This window comes from Thamnophis sirtalis, unplaced genomic scaffold (assembly GCF_051295495.1).
Source record: "Thamnophis sirtalis isolate CommonGarterSnake01/CBP01778 unplaced genomic scaffold, rThaSir2_p1.2 scaffold_5, whole genome shotgun sequence".
Taxonomy (NCBI): domain Eukaryota; kingdom Metazoa; phylum Chordata; class Lepidosauria; order Squamata; family Natricidae; genus Thamnophis; species Thamnophis sirtalis.
The window spans coordinates 88,173,964-88,191,667 of record NW_028261385.1 but is presented as its reverse complement, the minus strand read 5'-3'; the positions used below and the strand labels follow the sequence as shown (position 1 = coordinate 88,191,667).

The following is a 17,704-nucleotide window of genomic DNA, read 5'->3' as shown; positions in this document are numbered from 1 at the left end:
TAGTCCAGATGTCGTTATTTTTCTTTTGCAACTTTCCTCATTGCTGTTCATATGCCCCCCTCCCCCAAAGGAAAGAAAGTCACAGTAGCTCTATAGATATTAGGAGATTCCTTCACTTGTACGCAAATGATATTTCCACAGCTGAAGTTGAGTTTTTCCAATTTCTTCTCTGCCTCCTTTGCCTAGATACCTGGATGGAAACTAGGCCTATTTTAAAACTGGAAACAATCCTGTTTGGCTGCCGCTTCTTCTTCTACTACTGAAAAATTGTGAAACAATATGACCAAATAAAACTATAACAGTATTATTTGCATGTAATTTAAAACCCTTCTCAGAATTTAAATGCCTTTATTTGTCAGAGGTTAGCTTCATAGTACAAGCTGTCTGTTCTGAAATGTAAGATATAATCCTGAAATGAATATAATTCTGGACATGGTAAGAAAGCACTTCAGATTTCAGAAGATCTCAATTTTCACTTGTTCTTCCGGGCCCATGCTTATTGTACATGCATCACCAAGTCTTCACTGTCATTGTTTAATCAAGTACAGTATGAATAATTGAACTTCTGCAGCCAATGACCATCCAGTTTGTAAGGAACTTCCTAATGTATCAGGATGTGTTTCCAAAAAGTGTGATTTATCATGCATATGCATTGCCAGGTTGCCCCATCACAAGTATGACTCATACATGTCACCTTCTACTTATCCGTAGCCCCTTGCCAATGTGATCTCTGCCATGATTTGGTGATACCTGATGTCCAAATGTACCAAATCTAACATTTGCTACACATACAATAAAATGAAACAATATTTACTAGGAAAAAAAAAAGTGAGGCAAGTTCTAGAAACCCCAGTATATGTTCTCAAGGCAGAATTTCAAGAAGCTAAACAAATAGGAATTCCAGCTACTGCAAGACTATTTTCATTACAATACTTCAAATCTGAATAATGATAAAAAGATACACATAGCATATATTATACACTTATTGAAAAAACTTTATTAGTGGCTTAGCATGTAGTGTATTTTAAAACTTTCTAACAGCCGGATCTGTTTTATTATACAAGTTACATAAGTAAAGACAAATGGGCTCATTGATCTTAATTTCATTATGAAATTAATATAGTATTTTTCGTTAGATGAACTTTTTATGATTCCTGTATTCCCTCTGGTAGGATCAGCCGTAGTTCCCTTTAATTTTAACCTAGTCACTTTGTACATCGCTAAATAGTCTATCTTTTTGACATTGCTATATTTTGTTTTTAGAAATCTATCTACTCTATCCAAATAAACATGACACTAGCTCAAACCTATTATCCTTCATTTGAAAGCATTTGACTGATTTGATGAAACAAGAGTTTCAGCAAATTTTGTTATGTAGGCAGGTTTTCAACATAGAAGGGGACTTCTGCAAATTGTCATCACTATGCTATTATTTATAATGGTCCCAAATTCTTCTAAAATATCCTCAGCCTTCAGTGTAAACATTTTTAGATTTGATCTTAAGAATTTACAGTTACAAAGAGAAATGTTATATTTAAGAATCACTTTTTCATTCTTAAGACTTATTTGTTGAATTTGACTACTGTCAAATATTTATTTCATGGCGTTCTGTGTAAAAACTGAATAGAATTTGCACTTTGAGTCAGGAAACAGTTGGTTGTGAGCAAAATTACATAAGAGACAGTGCTCCCAATTTCTCATTCTTAAAGAGTAAAATTGGAGTGCTATTTCAATTACTAAAGGGTACTATAAAAATAACAATTCAGTTTCAGGTCCAACATTCCTTTGCTTTCTACAATATCTTACAGCTGCCTGTAAGAGGTGCTACAAGACTAGTTCTACCACATTATAAATTATTTTCACTCTGGGTGGTAGATTAGTATTTGCAGTAGTCCACCCAATACCCACAGACCTGCTATCCAGACCATATCTTTCATTATAACTAAGGCACAGAGGGCCATAGACATTGCTCTAAAGGCAACTGTGGAGAAATGCATTGTGAGATCATGTCTACGGAAACTATCTTGTACGGACAGCTGCAGTAATCACCTCAGTTTACACAGCTCTGAGAAATCCTCAGATATTTTTTTACAGACCATCTGGGCAATGAATGAGTGGCAGAAGCCACGCAGAAGAGAATGATGGAGAGAGTCCTGGTTTATCTTCCACCTCAAGAGGCAAGTCTTAGTCCTGCTGCTACCTAATTAGGTAGCAAGTCCTCCTAGGATGTCTCTGGGCAGCTGTCAATCTCTTTTTCTCCACTTATACGCTAGCATTTGGACAGACTGAGTACCATGACATAGCTTTTGTTTGAAACATCAAGAAAAATTGGGGGGAAAGAGCTTGTTGTACCCATTCTCACATACAGAACCTTTTAGCAAGAAAAAGATAACCCCCACCCCCAAACAATGCATTTGATCACCAGAAAATAGACTTGCTTCTCAGTCATTCATTTTTGGGACGGTGATATCAATCTTCCCTAAAATCTGGGACAGATCCTAAAATCTGGCAAATAAGTCTCAGCTCTCATTATTAAAAAAAAACAAAAACCTTCTCCTTGATACAAGACCACAAAGAAATGCCTTTTTGATCTGATCTTTTAGGTTCTTTCCATTTCACATTAAGGTATTTGGCCACAAGAAAATTGGATTTTTGTTGCAACTTACAATCTTCCTTCTGCTCTTTATTAATGACAATTAAAATTTCAGGGATGAAATAGTCAGACAACAACACTTTTATACCTCACTGATTTCAGTGTGAGGATTAAATGCATCTGCATATACACAACATGTTCCAAACACTAATAAAACACAAGGTATAAACAGTTATTTCTTTCTGTTATTTTGATATAGTTCTCATTGTTATTGGCATTGCAATGTAAGTTAAAACTGTTTCATTCTTTGCTCAGAAAATGTGTGTCCCAAAGTGAAGTGATGGGGGAATGGATCATTAAACTGAAATGCATTTGAGGTGAGGAGAAAAGACAAAGCTTTAGGCCCTAAATGAAAAGGCAATGGAGCACTTATGAAGCTTAAAGAAGTGGAAATGATTTGTGTTAGGACGTCATAAAAGCATCAATTGATGAATGGCTAATTGGGTGACCTAAATGACTTGTCCAAATATTTTTTTTCAACTTCCAACGTGAGCTGCTTATACTTTTTTTTTTTTTAAAAAGGAAAAAGGAAAAAAAATGCTAGCCTAGAGAATTTTTGTGGGCTGGGCACTGGTGAATAAGCACTATAATCCTTTAGTGAATATGAAGAACTTGTAAAACGTGTTATTCTCCTTGCTTCAAAGGCTGTCAACAATGTTGTCAATAGCTTCACAACTAGGCATTCACCTAGCACGAAATTTATCTTAGTGGGATTTTGTTCAGACCACTGAATGATCACTGCTGTGCACACCAGCCAAAATGGTGTGATTCAGTGAGGAGGCCGAGCGGTCAGAGCCTTCGGTGGGTCCGTTGGTGCTCTCACTGCGCTGACAGCAAAGAATCTGCTTGAAGGTGGCACTCATTTCTTTGTCTCGGTAAGAGTAGATGATGGGGTTCATGGCAGAGTTGAATTCCGCGAGCAGCAAGAAGAACTTTTCATACGCTAGAACATCGCACTGTGGGCAGCAAACATCAAGAAGAAGCAGAACTAATCCTGGAGTCCAGCAGATTATAAAAGCACCTGGAAAAGACAAATAAAAACACATTTGGTCTTCTAGATATTATTTAATTATTATATTATATAACTGTTATATAATAATAGTTATATTTTATATAACTAGTATATACTACTACTACTACTACTACTACTACTACTACTACTACTACTACTAATAATAATAATAATAATAATAATAATAATAATAATAACTGAATGAAATTTTACAAAAGGGCCAAATTGATGAATGGTTGACAACTGGAAAAACATACTTGATTCAGAAAGATGCAACTAAAGGAACAACACCTGAAAACTACAGACCAATAACATGCTTGCCAACAACCTTCAAATTACTCACAGGCATTATTGCAGATAACATGATGGATTATTTAGAAACAAACAACATCTTGCCAGTAGAGCAAAAAGGCAACAAAAGAAGGAGCAGGGGCACAAAAGATCAGCTTCTAATTGATAAAATGATATTAGAAAATTGTAAGAACAGAAAAACGAATTTGAATATGGTCTGGATTGATTACAAAAAGGCATTTGACTCACTGCCACATAGTTGGATCATAAAATGCTTAGAAACAACTGGCATTAGCAAAAATATTACATCCTTTACTGAAAAGGCGATGAAACAATGGAGAACTGAGTTGGCAGTAGGGAATGAGATCTACGGAATGGTTAATATCAAGCGAGGAATTTTCCAGGGTGATTCACTTTCACCTCTTCTCTTCATCATCGCAATGATCCCACTATCAGTAATCTTAAAAAAAATGAAATTAGGCTACCAAACAGCCAAAGAAGCTGAAAATTTTTTGCATTTACTATATATGGATGATTTGAAACTCTATGGAAAGTCAGAAATAGAAATCCAATCATTGACAAACACAGTCCGAGTATTCAGCACCGATATTTCAATGCAGTTTGGCATGGAAAAATGCGCCACTGTATCCATAAAAAGAGGCAAAATCACTGCATGTGAGGGAATTGAAATGCCCAATGGCCAATTAATTAAATGCAAAGAAAATGAAGCCTACAAATACTTAGGCATTCTGCAGTTGGATAACATCAAGCATGGAGAAGTAAAAACTATTGTCAGGCGAGAGTACACCAACAGAGTTAGGAAAATTTTGAAATCTAAATTGAATGGTGGAAATACAATCAAGGGCATAAATACCTGGGCAATACCAGTTATAAGATACACAGCTGGTATAGTTAACTGGACACAAGCTGATTTGGACCTTTTGGACCGAAAAACCAGGAAACTAAATGCATTACAGTTTACATCCACGTGGTGATACTGATAGACTGTACCTGCCCCGAAAATCAGGTGGCAGAGGATTATTACAAGTGAAGCAAACAGTTGAAGAAGAAAAACATGCACTGGCTGATTATTTAAAAGAAAGTCAAGAACATCTATTAATCGAAGTAAAGAACAAAAATCTACTGAAGGCCCAACAGACGAAACAAGAATACAGAAAAGATGTGATAAAATCAAGAATGGAGAGTTGGCAGAACAAAGCACTGCATGGCCAATTTCTGGAAAAAATAAAAGATAAAGTGGACAGTGAACAAACTTGGTTATGGTTAACAACAGGTACGTTAAAGAAAGAAACAGAGTCACTAATCCTGGCTGCGCAAGAACAAGCTATCCGCACAAATGCCATTAAAGCCAAAATCGAAAAATCCTCTGATGATGCCAAATGCAGACTTTGCAAAGAAGCTGATGAAACTGTTGATCACATACTCAGCTGCTGTAAAAAAATCGCGCAGACTGATTATAAATTGCGGCACAATTCAGTAGCACAAATGATCCATTGGAATTTGTGCAAAAATTATAATATTAAAACAGCAACAAACTGGTGGGAACATCAGCCTGAAAAAGTCACCGAAAATCAGATGGTCAAGATCTTGTGGGATTTCCGTATACAAACCGACAAAATACTGGCGCATAATACACCAGACATCACACTGGTTGAGAAAAATAAGGTCACAATCATAGACATCGCAATACCAGGTGATAGCAGGGTTGCCGAGAAGGAACATGAAAAAATCGCAAGATACCAGGACTTAAAAATCGAAATTCAATGACTATGGCACAAACCAGCAGTGATAATTCCAGTGGTAATTGGCACACTGGGTGCTATACCAAAAGCACTGGAATTACATTTAAAACAGTTAAAAATTGACAAAATCACCATCAGTCAAATGCAAAAAGCCGCACTGCTTGGAACTGCACGCATATTACGAAAATACGTTACGACGTCCTAGGCCCCTGGGTGGGGCCCGACTAGTAACCAATGCCAAATCCGGCGAAACAACTGGCCGCTGTGATACAATTGTATAATAATAATAATAATATCAACCATTAGCACCAGTCAATGGTATTTGTGATGCATTTTTGAATGTTCAGTTGACTGAGTTTCATGTTTAATGAATAAAGTAAATAATAATAATAAAAACAGTGATACCCATTGTCATCGGGACACTTGGTACCATGTCCAAGAATTTTATTAAACACATCAAGAAATTGTGGCTTCCTGCAATAACACCAGCGGAACTGCAGAAAACTGTGCTACTCAGAGCGTCGTACATCTATGAAGGTACTTGGTTGATACCTAGGACGCTGGCAGCAACCCATATCATTGGCATTTGTCAATGGTATTTTTGAATGTTCAGTTGACTGAGTTTCATATTTATGAATAAAGTATACAATGATGATGATGATGATGTAAGATAGCCAATAACAATAGCACTTACACTTATATACTTCTTCATAGTGTTTTACAGCTTCTCTAAGCAGTTTACAGAATCAGCATATTGGCCCAATAATCTGGGTCCTCATTTTACTGGCCTCAGAAGAATGGAAGGCTGAGTCAACCATTGCACCACCAGGGCTCAAGATGCTATATAATATTGCCTAGATATTATATATTCTATCATACACATTTTTGAAGGAGCTTTGTGGCATGTGCAAATTTTATTTTCATTTATCCATTGAAAGCCTCTGTGAACTGGACTAGGCTGGATTAGTCTAATCTATGAGGTTGCTAGGAGTCAGAAAGAATTTGCTGGCAATGAAGTCTGAGAGTGTATTCCACTATATATTATAGTGATTCTCAATGTTTTGATTTGCTTTCTAAATATTCAGCCAGGGATCCTTATTTTCAGAAAATAACACATACAATCACATACTTATTTGTGAATCTGAATTTGGATTAACTTTAGCAGATTAACTTATCACTTTCCAAAGTTTTAAAAAGTAACTAATACAATGAATAGATTGGATATATGTTTTGAAGCAATTGATTCTGTAACTGAGCATTATTATTACCGTGTTTCCCCAAAAATAAGACAGGGTCCTTTTTTCTTTTTACTCAGAAAATATGGCTTGGGCCTTATTATGAGGGGAGGGTTTATTGTTTTGGGGTTGCCGGGTGGCTGCTCTCTTGCGAGCGGGCTCCCAAAGAGCCAGGCACAGCCTCATGGGCGAATGGTTGTGTTGCGCTGTTGCAGCAGTGCAACACAACAGCCATGAAGCGACCACGGTCATGAGCAGCCACCTGGCAAACCCCCTTTCCAGCTGGGCACAATGCCATTCACTGACCTAGGGGTATTGCCAAGCCGCGTGAGCGCCTGTTCGCCACCGTCTGGCTCCCGCGGCTTTGCGCCTTCAAAATGCCAGTGAATGGTGCTATGCACGGCTGGAGAGGGGGGTTTGCGTGAGCGGCTGTTCCGCTCTTGCTCATGCGCCTCCTAGCATCACGATGCCCTGGCCCAGCTCTCCCTGCAGAGCCAGGACACCTCCGCTGCTGCCGCCACCACCATCCCAGCATGGCTTTTTCGGCGGCTTCCAAAACAAGTCTTCCAGCAGTGGCCGCTCTGGGCATACACTCTATGGTTGTGGGCCAGCTGCCAGCAGAGCAGGGGATTTTCCGGGTGGCTGCTCATGAGCATGGTCACTTCATGGCTGTCGCCCATGAGGCTGTGCCCGGTTCTTTGGGAGCCCGCTCACAAGAGAGCAGTTGCACAGCAACCCCCCTCTTCAGCTGGGAACAGCGTTGCTCACCAACCTAGCGGTATCCCAAAGGCGTCAAACAACATGATCACTTTTCCCTCCCCTCTGGTTCCTGTTCCTGCGGCTTGGCACCTTCAGGACACCGCTAGGATGGTGAGCGGCACTCTGCCTGGCCGGAGGTGGGGAGGGTTGTCTAGGGGGGTTATTTGCAGGGGAGGACTTATATTTTTGCCCACCAGAAAAATGTGGCATGGCCTTATTATCAGGACATGTTGTATTTTCGGGGAAACACGACGTAACGTTTCTATACTGTACTTTGTTCCTGCTAACTACATACCTCAATTGTATCATACCTCCCAAACAGAAAAACCAAGATTGTCTGTAACCAATAATCTGCGCATTGAGGGCAGAGATTGGCCACTTGTGCATCTGTTGAGAAGCAGAAATGATCCTGTTGTCAGCTTCTTAAATCTAATATAACTTTCCTTGAATAGCTCCAGTTCATTTGAGGAATTATCAACAGCTGTGATGTTTGCACCCAGACATATTTTAAATCACCTTTTCTCCTTCAAATCCTCTTCACTCTTGACGCTTGAAAACTATAGATACCTTTGGAGAATAACCTTAGTTTGTAAGAGGTTTGTTTACCTGGTATATTTTATCCTTTTTGTAACATTTAAATGTCTCTTCTTTCCTTCCTATCCAGTTGTTGCTTTGTCTCCCCTCACCACCATCCAGTTTGTTCATTTATTATATCAATTTATATGGCTGCCCAAATCAAATTCATGACTCTGAGTGACTAACAGTATACAAACAGGAACACACATGTAATCTGCAGCTGAGGTTAAAAAAAATTAAACTCCACAACAACAACAACAAATCAGCACAAGTGTTGTACTAGCTCTGCTACACACCCAGATCCCCCAGTGTTTTCCTTTCCTACTTTTCTTCCTCTTCTTTTCAATGCTGGATTCATCTTTTACCCATTTTTATCTTTCCTTCAGTTCATCTTCCTATCTACAAGTCTGCATTGTTTTAATAGTAATCTTAATAATTTGGACCATGTTTTATAACCGAAAGTGTAATTTATATTTAAATAACTGGTAATAATAATAATGTTATTGTCCAGCTATTTTTTTAAAGTAAATGAATATTCCACTGTGTATAAAACTAAAAGCATACATCCTGGCCAGAGGTGCCTTCAGCTAGCCAAAATGTGAATCGTAACATTATAATGCAATCACCACCCTTTACATATGTTAATACAGTGTTAAAACACAATATAAAAGTATCAAAATTTTGCATTGTGACACTGAAGCACAGGCTCCATTGCTTCTTTTCTGGCAAATCATAACGCACATATAAAAGGAGTCAAGTCCACATGTCATGTCATAATGCAGTTTTCATCATTTGCCCTCCCATAAGCCATCCCTTATGGATGCCCAATTAGTCAGAGCTAATATAAAATCCTCTTTAGTCATATGGATTTAGAGCCAAGGGCTTAAGCTACAACTTAACAAACTCTATTTGAACAATTTTATAGCGATTTTGTCCCTCCTTGTTGGATAGCTGTTTAAAGTAATTCAGAGAACAGCCATATATATATATATATATATATATATATATATATATATATATGTATGTATGTATGTATGTATGTATGTATGTATGTATGATGTGTGTGTGTGTGTGTGTGTGTGTGTGTGTGTGTGTGTATTTGGGCATACCAGGGGTTGTGACTTTAAATATATACCTTTCACCCTGGCCTGGCTGATAAGGAGTCGAGCTCTGTAGCTCAATGGTTAACACATCTGCCTTAGAGGCAATAGAGCACAGGTTCGATTCCCAGCAAGGGTATGGCTAGCTGATGAGAGCTAAATAGCTTGAAATAGATCTATACTAGTCTCCCTTTATTTATTTATCAGCACAAATATAACAAATGTAACAAAAAGGCAACAGTAAAAAATGTTGGGTTTCTGTCTGGATGGTCTCTTGTGACGAGCCGAAGGCAGAGAATGGAAGTGTGACCTTCCTCCCATATTTGGGCATACCAGGGGTTATGACTTTAAATATATACCTTTCACCCTGGCCTGGCTGATAAGGAGTCGAGCTCTGTAGCTCAATGGTTAACACCATTGATACATTGATAACACTATACCAATATGTATATATGTGTATGTATGTATATGTGTGTGTGTGTGTGTGTGTGTGTGTGTGTGTGTGTGTGTATATATACATACATACACACATACATACATACACACACACACACATACATACACACACATATATATATATTCATGTCCTGAACCTTACTATTCCTTATTTAGGTATTTGAAAATAATGAGAATGAAGAAAGCAAGATTATCTCCCATAACTTCAAAGTTATTACAGGTCTATTGAATTGAATTGAATTGTTTATTATTTATAGGCCGCCCTTTTCCCTGAGGGGACTCAGGGCGGCTTACAATTCATGGGAAGGGGAGTGCAAGACAATATAACACAATATGTGAATAAACAAAATAATAACAATAAAACACAACAGTCATTCAACATTCGGGTGGGGCGGCGTAATCCTTATCCCGAGGCCTGACGGGATAGCCAGATCTTAAGGGCTGTGCGGAAGGTCTGGACGGTGGTGAGGGTACGAATCTCCACGGGGAGATCGTTCCAAAGGGTCGGAGCTGCTACAGAGAAGGCCCTCCTCCGCGTAGTCGCCAGTCGGCACTGACTGGCGGATGGAACTCGGAGGAGGCCTAATCTGTGCGATCTAATAGGTCGAAGGGAGGTAATTGGCAGGAGGCGGTCTCTCAAGTACTCAGATCCACTACCATGGAGGGCTTTATAGATGGTAAGTAGCACCTTGAAGCGCACCCGGAGATCAACAGGTAGCCAGCGCAGCTTGCGGAGGATGGGTGTTATGTGGGCGAACCGCGGTGCACCCACAATCACTCGCGCGGCCGCGTTCTGGACTAGCTGCAGTCGCCGGATGCTCTTCAAGGGCAGCCCCATGTAGAGCACATTGCAGTATTCCAGCCTAGAGGTCACAAGGGCTCGAGTGACTGTTGTGAGAGCCTCCCGGTTCAGGTAGGGTCGCAACTGGCGCACCAGGCGAACCTGGGCAAATGCCCCCCTGGTCACAGCTGACAGGTGATGGTCAAAAGTCAGCTGTGGATCCAGGAGGACTCTATCAGCAAAGAGATCCAAGCACTGAATAACTAGATGCGTTGTTTTAAATGTTTCTCTTTTCATCAATGATCAATTGATCAATCATCAATTTTTGAAAGTTTGAAATAACTTTATTTTCCTTCTGCTATGCATAGCATGTAAGTTGTCTGTCCAGTCTCTTTAGATGTGCTGCTTATTGATTCCTTGTTCAAATCAAGTCTGTCAAGCACAGGGGAAATCAGTAAATTCAGACAGTTCAAATGAGTATAAGTTTAAGCTCTCTACAAGAATTTGACCAACTGGCCATTAAGGGAAAGAGAGGCATTCAAGATAGGCTGGATTTAAATCTCTTATGGGTATGCAGGGACTCATCACTCATGACCCTTTCCTCGGGCTCAGCCTGGTGGTCTCCTACAAAGACATTTTTGTTGTTGTTGTTAGTGTTTTAATTCATTAAAAGTATTGATTTTTTCCTGCTTTCATGTTCAGAAGGAGGAAAGGAAGTATTTGGGAATGTGAAATGCTTTAGAACAGTAGATTTAATTTGCAACACCCAAATTAAAATGTGTAATGCTTGGGAGATGATTACGCTGTTTGTCAAGAGAATTTTCCAAGTAGGCCTCAACTTATTATAATTTTAAATGACAGTTTATCTTCTTCACAGTAGTGGTTGCATTAAAATAGCAGAGTTATTTGTAGGGATTTCAAGAACTGGATTTTAAAATTCTTAACCTCAGATAACACTTTTCATATTCCTTATTTATAAAAAAAAATCAGAAAATTACATTAGGGTATATTCTCAGGATCTGTTTAAAAAGTAGTTACTTTATGTTTAAGAAATCCAGTAATATATTCATACTGCATTCCACACGATAGACCTTAACTTCAGGAAGGGTAGCTACTATATATTCAGAAACAGAATACTGCCATAACATAAAAATAGAAATCCTTGATGTTTTTACATTGCATATTCTCATGTGGTGGATAAATCCACTAGTTTTCTTTTGTTTTTTTTATTACCTTTAAATATATTGCGTTGTCCCTACTTCTTATTTTGTTGACTGTACATTCTTAATTTGATAACAGATTTATATTAAAAAAGAATATATTGCTGTTATATACTGACATCTATCCATCTATCTGACAGTTCACTGCTTTTAGCCAGCATAAGAATGAAATAATTTTCTAATTGCATTTGCAACTGAATAAAACTTTGTCACATTTCTGGAAATTTCATTGTAGAAAAGACATCAAGGGGAAAAAAGCAACTCTGGTTTCAGATCAATTCATACCATGAGTAAAAAGTGAGGTTCTGAGTTGGGTGTGCCAATAGCTATAGAGGGCAATGAAATAAAATGACCTACTGTACTAGCTGCAGAACTATTGTTCCTAAGGGATGTTATTGCATCTCCCATTCGTGAGCATCTAAGGTTAAGGCATTTAAACCTTGCTAGTGTTAATGCCTTGTGTCTTTTGCTACTTTAATGGTGGTGGGCAAATCTTATTATGTCTAAAAGGTCACTTCCTGTCCTTGAAGCTGGTTGGGGAATGTAGATATTAGGAGTATTTGTTTTCTACTTTTAATCCCTTTTGGAGGAGCTGGGCTGAAGGCATTTTGTTTATGAAGAGGCTGGCCTGGATTTCTTAATGGGTGCAAAATATCTATCTCTAAAGATATTAAGCATCTGCTGGAGGCTGTTTCCTGTAGCAGAAAGACTGGGTTTACTTTTTGCCTTTAAGAATATGTTTCTCCATTTCTCCTTTTGGGAAATATAATATTTTGCCTCTTCCCACAAAATATTTCATTCTCTAGGAGGGAGAGAGTTTCCCACACATGCTTGTGGTAAGTAACAGGTTCTTTGCAAAATTCTTATCAATCAAACAGGATCAATATCTATCTGGTGTGTGGAAGAAGCAACATTAGTGTAATACAATACAAAACAAAACAACAACATGACACAGTTAAAGGCTGCTCCAGAACAACAATTTCTGTTTCAATTTTGGCCAATATAAAATTTTATTCACCTCACATTTAGTGTCTGGAATATTTTACATGACTTAAATTACTTTGTTTTTGGTTAACAAACAGGAGTTGCTTATGCACAGAACTTTCAAGCTGACCAGAAGTTTTAAAAGAGGATGGGAAGGCCTTTCAGAGATAGTTACAGCCAGAAAGATATGTGAAGTTAGTGGAACGGATGAATCCCAGCTGGTTGTCAAAACAATTTGAAATATTTATTGTTGTGAAACACAAAACTGCCCCTATGGATCTTATCATTGCTGAAGGCCAAAAATAAACAGGAAGTATTTGTATTTTTCTCTTCTTTTATCAATGACCCAATAGCTCTGTGCTAGGAAACATACAGTTCATAAAAAGATATGGCAGGAAACATTTGGCTGAAAAGACTAGAACTAAAAAAACCATTGTTTTAACTATGGTTAAAACAAACTTTACATTAAAACTATGAGTTTTAATCCTTTTTTTGCAGGATGAGTACTGGATTATTGTTTCTCTCTTGTGTCAGGGTTGTGTCTGCATTATTTAAATGAAATTTCCCAAATTTGATAACCTTCACTTGTTAGACTTAAATAATCATTCCAAAGCCAGAATGGCTAGGAAATTATGAGAATTCAATTCTAATACAAGTAGAAAATAGTGAACGGCAGAAGCTACCCCAAAACTGGGACATGATGGCAGAATCCATTGATATGTTTTCATCAACGTTCCCGGGGTTATTCTAAATATTAGATTTCATTCAGGTTATTATTTATTAATATTCAACTAGGGAAGTGATGGAGACCCAGTTTGGTGTGGTAGTTAAAAGCACTTAACTAGAAGAAGTAGACTATGAGTTCTAATCTTTCTTTAGGCACTGAAGTCATCTTTGGGCCTGTCACTCTCAGCCCTAGGAAGAAGATAGTCACTCACGCCATCGTCACCTCAAGACTGGATTACTGTAACGCGCTCTACATGGGGCTGCCCTTAAAGAGTGTTCGAAGACTTCAGTTAGTCCAGAATGCAGCCGTGCGAGCGATTGTGGGTGCACCTAGGTACACCCACGTTACACCTATCCTCCGCGAGCTGCACTGGCTGCCCATTGGTCTCCGGACACGCTTCAAGGTGCTAGTCGTTACTTATAAAGCCCTGCATGGCATCGGACCTAGGCACCTGAGAGACCGCCTCCTGCCAATTACCTCCCAAAGACCGATTCGATCGCACAGACTTGGCCTTCTCCGGATTCCATCTGCCACCCAATGTCGGCTGGCGACCCCCCGGGGGAGAGCCTTCTCTGTTGCTGCTCCGGCCCTCTGGAACGAACTCCCCGTGGAGATCTGGACCCTTACTACCCTCCTGGCCTTCCGTAAAGCTACTAAGTCCTGGCTGTTCCGGCAGGCTGGGGGCTGTTGAAGTATCCAGCCCCACTTCAATTATGAATGTTGTATTTTAAATTGTTGTATTGTCTTATTTATCCCCTTTCCCTTCTTTATTGTAAGCCGCCCGGAGTCCTTCGGGAGTGGGCGGCATACAAAACTAATAAAACCAAACCAAACCAAACCAAGATGGCAGTGACAAACAACTTCTAAAAATCTTGCCAGAAAAAGTGCAGATCACCAAAGTCAAAACTGATTTAAAGACAGACAGATAGACACACATACACGCACGCACGCATATAAAATGCATGAATTTCATGTCACATTCTGCATAAACAGGAGGTTCTACTGAATAATAGATCTTGCTTACATGCCAGCGTTTTCATTTAATAATCTGTCTTTCTGAAATGTTAGCCTACATGAAAAACACATTTAAGCAGATATTAACATCACTTAACTTTTGAGAGCTAGCAATATACTATTTACTTCACAGTAAATGAAGATTATGTATATGCAGGCTTCATTTTCTTCCAGCACTAGGTTGCAACTAGGTTTGGCTAAGAAATTATAATTGTCCAGAGGTCACCCAGAATGCAAATCGGATTCTGCATCTCTCCAGTCCAACGACAATGCCTTAAGCCCTACATCAGACTAATATATCAGACAGGGCAATTAAAAGTTTCATATAAAAAGCAATACAAATGGAAGAAGAAATCATTTAGACAGCATTCCTTCCTTCCAGTTCAAACCATTAATATTAAATTAGGGTCATTAACTAACCAGATGCATTTTTTATTATTCCCATATTATGTGCATTGTTCTGGGAAGCAGCACGATTCTGCAGGAGAAGAACATCTAAAACCTTCAAAATTCAAAGCTGCTCCTTGACTCATGGAAAGAGCTGGAGTTTTCTCACATCACATTATGAAAATACTAAATGACAATTCTTTGTAAACACTTCCCCAGATAAGATTATGAAATATGAGGCTGAACTGTTTAGACATATTTCCAATATATCCAGACCCCAAACACTTGCCAAAATTATTTCAGAAGAAAATGATCGCTAAGTGTCACTAAGGGAGACTTGAGATCTTATGAAACCAGGACACATTCTAAAACATTCCTTTGGCAACAAAGCCTCCCTCCGTTTCCTGCAAACCATGAAGTTTCAAAGCAACTCTGTTACTGCACCCTCTTTGGCTCACCACAAGGGGTCACAAGAAGCATAAAGTGGACAACGGATATGCATCTGCAAAAGCTGGTAATAGCTCTGGTATACTTTTCCTGTTGAAGAAAGTTAGCATCCACCTCCACCTATAAGAATGAAATATTTTAGGAAATATTACAAAGGCAGAATATTATGTTTCCCTGGATAAGAAAAGGAGAAACATGTTTTAAAGACAAAGCAGCTTCCTGCAGCTCCCTACCCACCCCCTTCAGCTCCAGGGTGATGGGATTAAGACATGGCCCTCGGGACATGATAGCATTAGCCCTCTACCCATCTCACATGGCACCTGGGAAGATTACATCACCCAGCAAACCTACAAGAGCCAAGGTGGCGCAGTGGTTAAATGCAGCACTGCAGGCTACTGCTAGATCAGCAGTTCAGCGGTTCAAATCTCACCGGCTCAGGGTTGACTCAGCCTTCCATCCTTCCGAGGTGGGTAAAATGAGGACCCAGATTGTTGGGGGCAATATGCTGACTCTCTGTAAACCGCTTAGAGAGGGCTGAAAGCCCTATGAAGCGGTATATAAGTCTACTGCTATTGCTATTGCTACAAAGTTACCTCTGTTTGGCTCCATGGGAGTCTGACAACCAATCAGGATACATTTCTTACACAAGAACAGGAAGCTCCAAGAGAGGGTATAAATCTATCTCCCTCTTTCACCCATTTGCTTTTTCTTTTGCCCAGCATCTCAAACCATATGGTCTTGTCCACCATTTAACCATCTTTCCAAGCAGCTTCCATGTTTCCAGTGTCTTTCTCCTCACTTGGAACTGAACCCAGATGGACATTTCTTCCAACACTAGCTAACTATGAGAGGAAGGACAAAGCTTTAAACATAATGAAACCACACCTTCACTGTCAAATACCAGCATATGAGAGGGCCCAATTCTATTTTGTACTGGTGAGCACATTTAGGGTTTTGACAACATGCCTAAGTCTCCCAGAAGAGGCTTTCTACAATTCATAAAATATATAAAAGGTGGGAAGATCCTCCTTTTCCTTTTCCATTATTTCTGGGCTGATGGGCCTGATGTTTCCATTTATTCTAGTCATTACCCAGCTTTCATATTTGAACAACACTTAAACAGTGTGGCAGTCAACAGCAGCTGACACAATTCTCACATGCTTATCTCAAAATAAATTCTACTGTGTTTTGAGCTGAATACTCTATAGTCTTGCATATAAAACTCAAGACTTGGAGTCCAGATCCAGTCCACAGGGTGCTTAGATCTGGCCCGCGGGGCCACCCTGGAAACAGCGAGGGACCGGCCTGCAGTGCCTCTGCAAACAAAAATGGAGCTCGGGAGGGCCGCTTGCTCCCTTTTCGCTGGCAGAGGGTTGCAGGAGGATGTCCCAGGCAAAAACAGAGCTTGGGAGCCTATTTTCACTGGCAGAGCACTCAGGCCACCATAGGCACCTCCGACATGAGTGACGACAAACTGGCCACGGCCACCCTGGCCATGCCCACCCGGGCCCCCTGAAGTCAACCCAACCCTGATGCGGCCCTCAATGAAATCAAGTTTGACACCCCTGCTCTATAGCTTTACAGCCTAAAATGGATAGGTATCATCTTTGTTGAAATCCTAATGAAGCTACCTCTATGCTTTAAATTCACTGAGGATTGAAGTAAACCATTGGCTATCATCTCCAAGTCCAGTAGAATATAATGAATTTATGCTGCCCTGCTTCACTGAAGATAGCATAATGAAAAGTATTATTACCACTACTACTATAAGAATATTAATACCATACAATTACCTCTTCTTACATCAATTGCTATTTTGGAAATGTTTGCTTCTTTAATCATCTCCTTTGATTTTCAGTTTTCTAGCAACTATCTCATTAGACCAGAAGACAACTTTTGACCACATGACAATAGTTCAGTGCTGCCCAATTTAGAAGTAGAAAATACACTTGGGGAAACACAAGAAGCATTTCATGTCAGAGCAACCTATTTCTTTACATAGACTAGGATTTGTCCTAGCTGCTAGAGACTCTCCAGCATATTAAGAATATTTATAGAGGTAAGTCTTCACAACATTTATGTTTTAACTAATGATGTCAGGAATTGAACTGAGAACTTATGCATGCAAAACATGTGCTCAGTCACTGAGTGGTCTCTTACATCAAATTTCAGCCCAGCAGTACCAACCAGCACCAAACGTATTTGGTCAGACCTCCCTGATTTCAGGCATACTTTGATTTCTTCCTATTTTAACACAGCATTTCATACTTAGTTTAGATATTCCATTGATCAAAAAGAG

The 17,704-nt window shown here is 39.3% G+C and overlaps 1 protein-coding gene across 4 annotated transcripts in view; it reads right to left on the bottom strand.

Moving 5' to 3' along the window:
• Positions 1–332: 332 nt before the first annotated feature.
• Positions 333–17,704, bottom strand: part of LPAR1 (lysophosphatidic acid receptor 1) — a 76,409-nt gene continuing 59,037 nt past the window's right edge. For 3 of the 4 annotated variants that reach the window (XM_087716150.1, XM_014060203.2, XM_087716151.1), the window contains one exon: positions 334–3,674. In XM_087716150.1, coding sequence (XP_087572276.1) covers positions 3,373–3,674 — 302 coding nt within the window. In that variant the 3' untranslated portion in view covers positions 334–3,372. Of the gene's footprint in view, positions 3,675–17,704 lie in introns of all 4 variants that reach the window. The other variant, XM_087716152.1, reaches the window with a different exon arrangement.